Raw genomic sequence first — 12,986 nt, 5'->3', positions numbered from 1 at the left:
TTGGCAGCAGTAATAATGAGCACAGCAACCTTAACACACTCTTCAAAAGCGTGGTTGGCTGGATGAGGAGTGTGGAAATCCCAACATTGTTGCTCTCTTTCTGTAAGGAAAAAGAAGCCACACTGAACCGCCCCTCAGCTGCTTCCTCCTTTCTTTTAGGCTCCCTCCGGCAGCCACAGACAGACATGATTTACATTTTCATTAAGCGTACAAGGAAAAATGCTCGGGAGTATTTGCATAAAGACCTTGTTGTGAAACAATTCTAGACCATTAAAGATTGAGAGCACAGGAATGCCACCAAGGCTGAATTACTCAGAAGAAAAAGCATGAGAACTACCCGATCGTGGGCATGGTCTTCTCACACAATCATCCTCATTAGACATTCATGTAGCAATGGAACAACAACATAAGGAGACTCATGAGAGTCATGAAAACCTGGGAAACAATATCAAACATAGGTGTTTATTTCATATTGCAAAAGAACAGACATGAACTGCAGACACACCCACATGGGCAGGAATGAGCCACAACACTTTATTTCAACAAAGTCATTTATAAAAAGGAACAGCAATGTGTGACTTAAGATGGCCGACAAGAGCTCTGCTCCCATTTTATTATGCTGTATGACGACCTGAGCAGCCCTCACTTCAGATTGTTAGAAAGGCCTGGGACAGATGGAGCGTTTGCCTTTACTCCATCATACAGCCGGCCTTATGTTTGCACCTGCAGAACGCTACTCCAACACACACGCACACACACGCACGCAGGCAACATGACATCTAAAGCACACTGCAGAACTCTTTGGTGATAAGTTTAAAAATAGGTAGGCAAAGAAGAAGAAACAAAAGGCTATTTCACAACTATTGATGCGGTTATACAATCTTTTCAATATACATTGTTCAAAAATCAGAAGGCAGAAAACAGCCTGCAAATTCAATAAATTAGACAACACATAGTGAATTGCAGAATCCAGCAGTAGGGTTTACAAAAATAATAATAATAAACTGAAAGATATATATAAAAAAAGGAAAACAGTGACAGTGTAACAACATCTAACCCAAAACAAAGAAGAACCCCGGTAAAAAGACACTGTAAATTAAAGAAGTGTAATTGAACAGCTCCTTGGTTTTTATCGAGCTCTGATTGGAGTTTCAGTTGGATCATGTTCAGGCTCGGCCTTGTGTAAACATTCCTAATCAGGAGGGGAATTCTGCTCCAAGTACTGTGAAGTACACACAAGACAAACAGAATATTTAAAGAGCATGACTGTGTACTTTCCTGAGGTACACAGAAATAACTGCTGTGTCCTCGCCTTTTTCCACTGTACTGATGGAACATTTCACAGTGTAGAAGAGCCTCACATTTGGTTTAATTTCAACTAACGTCCCTTCTATGATCAAGAACACGAGCCCAGGCTGCCTACAGTAAAATGGCCTTATTATGTCAACAGGAAATCTTTCATTGCAGTAAAAATAAATAATGATGAAAACTGAGCTATAAAGCAGAAGTGAACACGAACAATTTCTTTTCATCATGCTGTCCTGACCGAAGCGTTATTGCTGGCCAGCCTCCTGAAGCCGTGGTCGTTCTTCTCCAGCCAGAGCTCGGAAAGCTGCTGAGTGGAGCCATATGAAGAAGCTTTGGAGCCCAGGCACATCTTGTACTGCTTCGCCTCCAGGTTGGGATCACATATGACCGGGTGGTGGACGTGTACTATCCCTGTATCTGTACTTCTGAACAGCTTGATCCCTGCCTGGACAAATTTGTTATAGAGGTCAACGTCCTCTAAACCCCACCCTTGTATGGAGGTATCAAAGCCCCCAGCTCGGACCAAGTCTCCCTTATAGACGCAGACGATCCCAAAACCATAGGTCCTCCACAGGCCCGTCTTAGAGGTGAAGACGTAGTGGTTGTTGCTTGGGACCTTCCCAGAGTACACTATCCTGGGATCGTATTGGCTGAAGATGATAGGGAAGTAAGCCTGCTCTCCCAAGGCGGTGTTGGTCCGACATCGCTTTAGGAAGTCACTGGAAAAGAGAAGATCCACATCACAGTAGAAGAGCAAGGAATCATTGGAGAAATGCAGAGAGCCCACTTCCAAAGCCAGAGCCCTTGAAAAGGAGCCGGCAACGGGCTTTATCTCCATGTCAGTCCTGGGATACTTCATATGGTACTCTCTCATCAGCTCAACCTGCTTGACCCGCTCAGTGTTGTTGTCCGTGCTGAACAGCAGAATCAGCAGCTTCACATTTAGGTTGGGGATCAAACAAACTTTCTCAAAGTTAGCCATGAAGCGTACAAAGATGTCATAGCGCCCTGAGAGAGGTACCAGGATGTTGACTTTGTTTTCTTTGGGCTCCCTCTGGTCCTGTCCTGAATTAGTGAGCTTAAAAGGCACCAGCATCTTCAGGGAGTTGGACAGAAATGACAGAGAGTCGGACTCCTGATTGATGTGGCTTGCGAGAGCCCTGGCATCCATCTCATCCTCCTCTCTGAACTGGATCTGGCTGAACGTCTGCTGAAGGTAAGCATGTCTCCTCACAGGAACTGTCATGGTCTTTCCTTTGTGCTTCTTGTACAACAAAAGCAAATCCAGCACATATTCTGCTCCATACAGGGGGTTGGCCCTTCGATAGCCATACTGGATTTCTTTGAAATCAATGACTCGGCCTCGTGTTTTGGCATTGGCATTGATCATCTCCATAACTTGCAAGATGATGTCATCCAGAGCCTGCCTCTGAGAGGAGTCTATACCGCGGCGGGGCGGCTGGCTGTCGGATGATGAGAACAGGTACTTCCCCGTCAGAAACTCCCACTCCAGGACCTCCTCTCGTTGATGGGGATGAAAGCGCATAAATGAAGGAGGAATGCCGAGCTGGAGGTCTTCTCGGCTAGGCTCTGCTGCCCCATACCGCCCCATCTGCACAATTTCTCGATGCAGCTGAATGGTTCTGTGGCGCAGATCTGCAATCTTGCGGCTGAGCAGGTAGCTGTGCAGGCGGTACTGGTAGGGAGGATTCTTGTTGGGGTGGAGGGTGATGGCTCGATGGATCTTGCTGTTGTGGAGTTCTCGTATGTAGCCCTTCTTATTTGGTTCGTAGTTCTCATAGAAGAGTTGCTGCATCTGCAGAGACAGGAGACAGTTTGCTCTCAGAACCATTTCACGTTCATTTCCAAATTTAAACACACATTCTGTTTATCCCCATACACAGCAGCATGCAACATGATAAGGGGACAGGGAACTATTTTCCCCTGCTGTTCCCAGATTCATTATGTTATCAGACATGAATCATGTTGGCAGAGGAAGCAGAAAAATGAGCCTAAAGGAAAACAGAACAGGTACTACAAACACAGCAGGGAATAGGCTTCATAAGAACAGTGATCAAATATGTCTATGTTTAGCAAATGCAAGATTGGCCTTGCATCTAAAAAATGATTTAGTCCATAAATTCTCTAAAGATTTGCTTGCTTTAATAAAATCGACCATTAACTGATATGCTAACAGCTAAAGGCATTCAACCAATACATTTTTTTATAGTCCATAAAAGGTTTTTATAGATGACCCTCTTCTGTTTCTGGTTTCACCAATTCTTCACTTGTTAACCAGAAGGGGACCATTTTTAGCTTGACTGGCAACCAACGAAATTTCCCCCCATATCTAAACGCACCAGGACAACTGAACCTTCTGAAAACATGTGGATATGTTCCCAAACATATCACAGTGTAATGCTGTGATTCTGAAAGAAACGTGTTGGGCTCCAACATCCTATAAACAGCTCAACAAAAAGAACTAGACTATTCTAGCTTGCAACTGTGTGTGAATCCCAAAGTTGACAAATGGGTTGGTGACAGTAAGAGCTGCGTTCTCCCCAAAATGGTTGTCAAGACAACGTCAAAGCCACTAGATGATGGATGGTTACTGACAGCCAAAGCAGCGGTTCAGCCTATCACTGCCTCTACAGAGAGAGGCTCCCATCTAAATATGCTGCCATAGAGGTATAACAGCTTCAGGCACCTTTTAATCATTGTTATGCAGCCATGCCCCAAGCTGAATTTACATCTAAGAACTTCTGTCCATTTAGGGAATTATTGGGAGCTGCATAGTCCCCAATCTACACTTTAGACACAAGCTCCATTTTTGTTACAATTGTTTTAATATGTGTCTGAAACCTTTACAATAAATGGTGGGGAACAAATTTAAAAGCACAAAAGTGTTTTTTTATTTTTTATGTATCTAAGTTGACAGTGATGCTGGATGAAAGCTCAGTGGTTTTACCAGACAGCACCCAGCAGAGTCATCAGCTGGCGGCCAGCTGGTCATAATGTTCTCCTGAGTTTCCCCTGTGGCTTCACAGTCATTAGCCCTACTTCTCACTGCTGGAGTCATTACTTTCATTTCTTTACGCTCATTAATCCAATGTCATTTTTTTTCTGCTAACGAGTCAAAATGACTTTCTGACAAAGGTAATCTGATATGAAAGGCAAGTTATCCCAGGTAGCTTTGGCCTGTGCATTTTATTTCAGGCACATTTTTTAACTGCTCAGTTTGTTTATTGTATGTGGGCCTGTGTGGAGGGGTCAATAGCAGTAAGCATCCTACTTGCAGAAGACAGCAGTCAGAACGTTCTCACCTTATAAAGTCAGAAAAATCATACTAACCGAGCAAGAACAATTCTGAAACAACTCCAACTCCCACCCGTCCTGCAGCTTTGGCAAACACTGCTTATATTTTCATGAGTTTAAAACTGCATTTATATTTACTCATGTCATTTTTTTCTGCTATTAGAATTTGTTTGTTGATCTCAAACATTTAGTTGTGACTAAAGGCAAACACAGTTTCATAGCACTGCATATGGTTTGGTGTTGATGACCTGTGTTATGTAATTTATAACAATATAAACATATGGATAAATGATCAAACAGCCGGCACAGCCGGCAGACACTGCATACTGAATATCATGATGTGCATTTGGCTTTGCTTTCACTGCTTCACACTCACTAACTGAGCAGATGGTGAGAGTATGGCAGCTCCACTGGCTGGGTCAGAGGCCTCACAGACACTGTGGCCGGGTTTAATCTGCAGGACAATAAGCATCACCCACCCCAGAATCCAAATCCATTGTAGGCAGCACAATGCTGCTGCAATTGGCCCTCTAGTAACAGTGGCAATCTGTCCAAATTAATTTTCCACTCTAGGAAAAGCTTCTCACACCAGAGGCAGCTCCACAGTGGGCCTGGTATTGATGTGTTTGGTGGGCATCAGGACAACATGTGACTTTATCCAATTCAGACAGACGCCCTGTGAACTGGCAGTGCCTAAACAGAACAGAAGGGATCTTTGAGTTCTTTTATTCAGGCTTCATTATCAAAAGGGTTTAATTAATTTATAAAATATAGATGCATCATTTAATTACAAAGCACCAGCAGCGAATATAAACTGGAGTTAGATCAATGTCCACCTTTAAAAAAAACTGGCAGAAAATAAATCTATTCATGACAATAAATGGTAAATAGATTGATTTATATAGCACTTTTCTAGTCATGCTGACCACTCAAAGCTCTTTACACTAGAGCCACATTCATACACCGATATGCAGATTGGTCGGCAACTTGGGGTTAAGTGACATATCCCCAAATTCCCTGCAGGTATGTCGATTTATTTTTAGATTGTCCATCCATCTATCCCTCCATCCAAGCTCTATACTGCTTATCCGTGCAGGATCACGGGAATGTGGGTGGGGGTTACACCCTGGACAGGTCACTAGTCCATCACAGAGCAACATAACCAGGCACATACGTCAAGTAAAACTTTCACGTGGGGCACAACAATAACAAGATTGGATCAAATCAGTTAAACTTAGTTTCAGCGTTATTTGAATAAATCTAATAACAGAAATTGGTAAACAAAAGTGCAGAACAAAAGTGTTCCTATAATTTCTTCTTGTACTTGTATTAGTTACAGATAAACAAAAAACTGGAAGAACTCTTCCATGAGCTAAATGAGGAACAAAGCATCGTGTTCTCAGGAAGAAATGCCCAAAGGAATATTCCACAGGTACCAACATGTTCCTGAGAGCTCATAGTAGCTCAGCAGGAAGGCTCATTCAGGCATCCATGCCAATCCTTATCACTTCATCTAGTATGCAAATATTACCTGGATTTAAACCAGAGCTGGATTATTCAACCAATGCATTTTACTCAAGGTTGTCTCTGTGACTGATGGTGACCAGACCTGATTTAACAGCAGCATGAATAAACCACAAGAGATCAATCAATGAGGTTTTTTTTTAATAATAACGATTTCTGGCCTTTGTTTTTGAGACTGACCTTTACTTCTTATACATTACATTACATTCATAATACGTGTTACCTATGATCATACCAATGACCATATTAAATGTAATCCCGGGTTCAAAGTATTATCAGTGGATACGTTGGAGGGGCTGTTCAGGCTAACCTTTCTGTTGGAGGGCTAACAACTTTGAGAAGGTGAAGTGAAACACACTTTCCAGCTCTAATACAAGTAAAGAAGATGATAGGAAGCTAGAGTATAAAGCTGTGATCTTTAATGCACTCTGGTCATCGCTCACAAATCCTTGATCACCATTTTACTCAACCACAAAAACCATTCCAAGTGTTTCTGACCCTAACACTTTGTTCAGTTAATAGTTTTCTGGTAACAAATCTGAACAACTCACTGAAAAACATTCCTACAAAGTGAAAGAACCATGTTTTGTGTTACAGTTGTTGCTAGGAGTGAAACTGAAATGAGATCCAATCTACACCCTCAATTATAGAAGGAAAAACTCTCCATTCAGGCTGCATGTGATTCATCTCACAATAGAAGGATCATTATCTTGATTTATGTCATTATTACTTGGTGTTGAACTGGATATCCTATTACCCAGTAACAATAAAGCAAAATGTGTACAGGATCTTTGGTTTATGTGTCATGTGAATATTATAATAGTCTGATGAACAGACAGCAGAAAATAACTTTTGTTCCTTAAAGCCACCTGGCGTTAACCAGATGTCTTAATCTGCTCATGTTTCCAGGAAGAAATGGGACATAAGGACGGTTAATGGACTCAAAAACCGAAGAAAGTAAAGACAGGAGGAATAAAAGCTTTTCTCATATTACCAACTAAAAAATCTGGCAAAGTTTGCAACAACACTAAAATTAGCTCATTAAATGATTTCTCCAGTAAAGAGTTTACTGATACTGAGTGATACAAAGTGGCCTCAATAACTGCTAGAAAATCAGATACAGCAACCAGACATGTTCATTCAGTAACAGTAACCCAGTATAAATAAGCCTCTTACCTTCAGGTGAGCTAAAGTCTGGGAATAAATGCAAAAGATAAAACGGCTAATGCAACATCTGCTCCTCAGCTACTGCTCAGCTCAACTATTGCTGCCAACTTGCATGAATATTTCAGTATTGCTAGCAACTGTGCATGTGTCCTGCGCCATTTATTTTTCTAATGTCATCCATATACCAATGAAACCTTAAGAGAAATTCTCCTTTACGTAAAAGAGAAACATGTGCCCAACTTAATGCAAATGCTTCAATTCAAAGAAAATGTTCAAAAGAAAAAAAATAACCTAGCCACATTTTTGTCCTAACTTAAATACAGAGTGTAAATATAGCTGTGTGGTGGGCACTCGAATGCTTGTCAAGCTGCAGCAGCCCAAGGAGCAACCAGTTAGTGAGAGTTGCCAAGGGGAGGTAAATACATGGGAGTAGAAACATTTGGTGACAAATCTCTCCACACACATACACAAAGATCAATGACATAAAGGGAATCTGTTAATGCAAGCCTACAATCTGTAACTAAGGCCCTGCCCAGCACAATTCCGCAATTGCAAAATAAATCATCTCTTTCTGAGGTCCGCTCTTTCATTTTAGCATGCACAGTTACAGAGTCTGTGCTAAAGTGTGTGTAAACAGGTGCAGGGTGTGTAAGGAGGCAGGTAAAACACAGGCTTCCATGTTCCTCCCAAACTTAAACTGGCTTCTACTCATATTTGAAAACACAATCAGACTTTTATAGAACCTCTAAAGCTTGTTCAGGTTGTTTTGAAAGTTTAAAATGTGTTTTTCAATGTCCTCTCCAGTTACACATTGATGAGCATTGATGCGGTTTTAATGCTTTGCCAAAGTACAAAGAAATTTGTAGAGGAACCGGGAAACTGTAACACCTATATATATATATATATATATATATATATATATATATATATATATATATATATATACAGGGGTTGGACAATAAACTGAAACACCTGGTTTTAGACCACAATAATTTATTAGTATGGTGTAGGGCCTCCTTTTGCAGCCAAGTCAGCGTCAATTCGTCTTGGGAATGACATATACAAGTCCTGCACAGTGGTCAGAGGGATTGTAAGCTATTCTTCTTGCAGGATAGTGGCCAGGTCACTACATGATACTGGTGGAGGAAAACGTTTCCTGACTCGCTCCTCCAAAACACCCCAAAGTGGCTCAATAATATTTAGATCTGGTGACTGTGCAGGCCATGGGAGATGTTCAACTTCACTTTCATGTTCATCAAACCAATCTTTCACCAGTCTTGCTGTGTGTATTGGTGCCTTGTCATCCTGATACACGGCACCGTCTTCAGGATACAATGTTTGAACCATTGGATGCACATGGTCCTCAAGAATGGTTCGGTAGTCCTTGGCAGTGACGCGCCCATCTAGCACAAGTATTGGGCCAAGGGAATGCCATGATATGGCAGCCCAAACCATCACTGATACTCAGTAGGACTATCAGCTGTGTACTGTATCCACCTCCTGCACAACACAACCCCATTTATAAGACTTGAAATCCCACTTATTAAACCTGACAGGGCACACCTGTGAAGTGAAAACCATTTCAGGTGACTACCTCTTGAAGCTCATCAACAGAATGCCAAGAGTGTGCGGAGCAGTAATCAAAGCAAAAGGTGGCTACTTTGAAGAACCTAGAATATAAGACATATTTTCAGTTGTTTCACACTTTTTTGTTCAGTATATAATTCCACATGTGTTAATTGATAGTTTTGATGTCTTCAGTGTCCTTACCTACATGTGCCATGGCAATTTCCTAATTCCTTGATAAACTTTATTAATTCCAGATTCAATCCAGCATCAAAGTAGGTAGGTAGTAGATGTTATAGTAAACTGTGTTTGTATAACCTTCCCCATTTTCAGTAATTGTATGTTGGTGTGTGTGTGTGTGTGTGTAATGATGATTGGGCATATGTGTAGAAATAGGTGCGTTTGTGTTGAGTGGGTGTGTGAGTGGGTTTGTCATCAGAAAGTGTACATTTGTAAATGTAGCGATAATGGTAGAAGGCTTGTAACCCAATGCACCTAAGAGCAGCAAAGGGTAGGTAGACCTGGCTCCGGAAAGCTGCAGCTGTCCCAGGCAGCCAGACTTAAAGCATCACAGAAAGTCACAGGAAGCTGAAGAAGCCTTGTGAGGTTGCTTTGAGCCTATAGATTGGGACACACTGTGTCAGCCACATGGAAAGGACATCAATGCCATGACTGAGTGTGCAACTTATTATATAAACTTCTATGTGGATAACATCATCCCCGCCAGAACCGTGAGATGCTTCCCCAATAATAAACTCTGGATCACCAGTGACCTGAAGGACCTGCTTAACAAGAAGAAAAGAGCCTTCAGAGAGGGAGACAGAGAATTATTGAGGAGTTTACAGAAGCAACTTAAAGTCAAGATAAGAGACAGCAAGGAGGTGTACGAGAAGAAACTGCAGAGCAAGCTTCAGCAAAACAATATTACAGATGTGTGGTCAGGGATGAAGAAGATCACAGGCTTCAAGTAGAAGGAAAATCAGACCAATGGATGTCTGGACAGAGCCAATGAACTGAATACATTCTTCAATAGGTTCAGTCAGAAACAAGGTCAGCATCCTCCTCTCCTGCTCACAGCCAAACAGACATCCCACCCTCCTTTGACCCACAGCTTTCCTGTCACACCTCAAATGTCTTTTCTTCTACGTCAGCCATGGACCCCTCTGCTTATACATGTTTTCCTTCAACCAAATCAGAAGATGCTGATGCTCTCTTGGCCTCCACCTTCCACCTGTGTGTTTCAAGAAGTCAGTTGAAGAGACAACTGGAAAGACTGAACCGGAACAAGGCTGCAGTTCCAGATGGTGTCTCCCCTAGAGTCCTGAAGGTCTGTGCAGAGCAGCTCTATGGGATTCTGGAGCACTTCTTCAACCATAGCCTGGCCCAGAAGAAGGTTCCAGTGTTGTGGAAGACCCCCTGTCTTGTTCCGGTACTAAAGAAAACTCACCCATCAGTCCTCAATGACTATAGACCTGTTGCCCTGACATCCCACATCATGAAGGTCCTAGAGAGACTCCTGTTGGCCCACCTGAGTAAACAAACAATAAACTATCAGGACCCCCTTCAGTTTGCCTATAGCAGGGGGAGTTGGAGTTGAAGATGCCATCATACACCTGCTTCAACAAACCCACTGTCATCTGGACAAAGCCAGCAGCAACGTGAGGATCATGTTCTTTGATTTCTCCAGTGCATTTAACAAAATTCAACCTGATTTGCTTTGTCACAAACTCCAGAATACTCAGGTGGAGGCCTCAACAATCTCCTGGATCAAAGACTACCTGACAAAAAGACCACAGTTTGTGAGTCTAACCAGGTATTCGGCAGCACAGGGGCACCACAGGGGACTGTACTCTCACCATTCCTTTTCACTCTGTACACCTCAGACCTCCAGTATAAGACATACTCCTGTCATCTGCAGAAATACTTGGATGATTCTGCAGTTGTGGGGTGGATCAGAGATGGACAAGAAGCTGAGTACAGGGAGCTGGTGGACCGCTTTGTGGCATTGTGTGGAAACAATCATCTCATCTTGAACGTGAATAAAACAAAGGAGATAATTGTAGATTTTAAGATGAACGAGAATAGGTCAGACACTATTTTCATCATGGGAGAAGAGGTGGAGGTGGTGGAGGAGTATTAATACCTCTGTGTTCATCTGGACAACAGACTGGAGTGGAGATGCAATTGTGAAGTTGTCTACAAGAAGAGACAGAGCAGACTGTACTTCTTGAGGAGCTTAGGGCCTTCGGTGTTTCCAGCAAGATGTTCAGTTAGATGAGAGTGTGACCTCTTCTGCCATTATCTGCTGGGGTAGCAGCATCAGAGCTGATAAAGAAGGCTGGCTCTGTTCTGGGGACTCCTCTTGAACCTTTGGAAATCATTGTGCAATGGATTCTTCATAAAATGAAGAATATTATGGAGAACCCTGAGCATCCTCTTTAGGAGACTGTTGTACAACAACAGAGTGTCTTTAGTCAGAGGCTTCTTCATATCTGCTGTAAGACAGACTGCTACAAGAGATCCTTCCTGCCCACGGCCATCAGCATCTACAATGGCTCTTGGAGGAAACCTGCATGATATGAGCTAGAACATTTAATTTCCCTTTGGGATGAATAAAACATTTTTGAATTTTGAATTACCGTAGGGCAGCCATTCGCCCAGCACGAAAGTGGGTCGCTAGCAGCCTAAAGGCCAAAAAGGCATAAGGCGAGACACAGGGCAATGAGCCCCCCAGACCCAGCAACAAAGTCACCTACAGCCGTGCATGTCAAGCCTGGAACTGGTCTTCCTGGTGGCCCAGTGCATGCATAAACCCTCAGCAGCAACACTGCCCCGCACCAGGAGGAGAAAACCCCCCTGAGCCCTCATGGATGTGTATGTCTAAAGTGCGTTAAAATTGGGGTTGTAGCTGGGGTGTACGAGAACCCACTGCTTGTTGACGGTAGAGTCTCCCCCACCCCAACCCCAAAGACCTTTGCTGTTATTGCAGATTTTAACTCTATGTTCTCTCTCTGTTTTTTTTCTCTTACTAGAAGCTACATCTGGCCTGGCTCTTTGTTTAGCAGTGGCACCTTCATGGAGGAGGGCATCGGCTGAGCTGCTGCTGCCAACAACTGTGTGGGTGTTCGTTTGCATGGTAAAATTGAAGACCTATTTATCTTGAGATATTCCTACCAGGCTGTCAGAGATGTATTGAAATTGATGCTTTTAAAACAGTTATGCTACTTAATTAAAGGGCTGATGAATGAAATACCAGAGATACAGATTTTCCTACATAGCATTTCTATCCATAGACTGTCTGATGGATTTTTCCAAACCCATTTTAAGTCATATTGTATTCCACAGTCAGATTCAATAAATTTGAATGTTATTGAAAATGAAAAGTTAATTAATTTCAATGACACATTATATATATTAATTCCACACAGACTGATGCTTTTAAGCTGACAAAACGGACCACGTCTGAACCCATATTCTAATTAATTGAATATGACTGTATGTGCCAAGAAATATTTATATAAATTTAGAAGTTCCAATCCTCCTAAATCTTTAGCCTTTTGAAAGTTTTTAAACTTATGCTTGGAGGTTTAGATGCCCATAAATTTGATATGATAGAAATTAAGCTTTTGAACCAAGTCTAGGGTGGTTTAACTGGGACCATAGAGAAGATATTGTTTATTCTAGGGAGTATCATCATTTTAATTGCAGAGACTATTCCCATAAGTGACAATGGGAGAGTTCTCCCTCATGTGAAGTTGTCTTCTATTAATTTGAGTAATGGGGTATAATTTAAATGTGTCAGCTCATTTAGCCTGTTAGAGATATTTATGCCCAGGTACCCGATGTTTCCCATCTGTAACACTAATATTGAGGTGAGAAGAGAACACCTTATAGGTACTGAAAACCACCTCAACAACCAACTTAAAATAAAGCTATTCACTCTGTAATTTTTTGACAAGATCAGTTTGGTGATAGCAGTATCAGTTAAAAGCATCGTGAAGTTTCCAAACTAAAAGTCTACTTGTGATAAATTATATTATTTTCCCCACATCATCCCCTACTGTTTTACGCTGCCGTGTGTCTCAACAACCTCTCCACACTGTTTA

At 42.1% G+C, this 12,986-nt stretch overlaps 1 protein-coding gene across 1 annotated transcript in view; it reads right to left on the bottom strand.

Annotated features, from left to right (window-relative positions):
- Positions 1-448: 448 nt before the first annotated feature.
- Positions 449-12,986, bottom strand: part of chsy1 (chondroitin sulfate synthase 1) — a 49,726-nt gene continuing 37,188 nt past the window's right edge. The window contains exon 3 of the mRNA XM_047363975.1: positions 449-3,124. Within this exon, the coding sequence (XP_047219931.1) occupies positions 1,532-3,124 (1,593 nt within the window). The 3' untranslated portion in view covers positions 449-1,531. The remainder of the gene's footprint in view (positions 3,125-12,986) is intronic.

Source organism: Girardinichthys multiradiatus, chromosome 4 (assembly GCF_021462225.1).
Source record: "Girardinichthys multiradiatus isolate DD_20200921_A chromosome 4, DD_fGirMul_XY1, whole genome shotgun sequence".
Taxonomy (NCBI): domain Eukaryota; kingdom Metazoa; phylum Chordata; class Actinopteri; order Cyprinodontiformes; family Goodeidae; genus Girardinichthys; species Girardinichthys multiradiatus.
The sequence above is the reverse complement of the archived record's forward strand: the minus strand, read 5'-3'. Positions and strand labels throughout refer to the sequence as shown.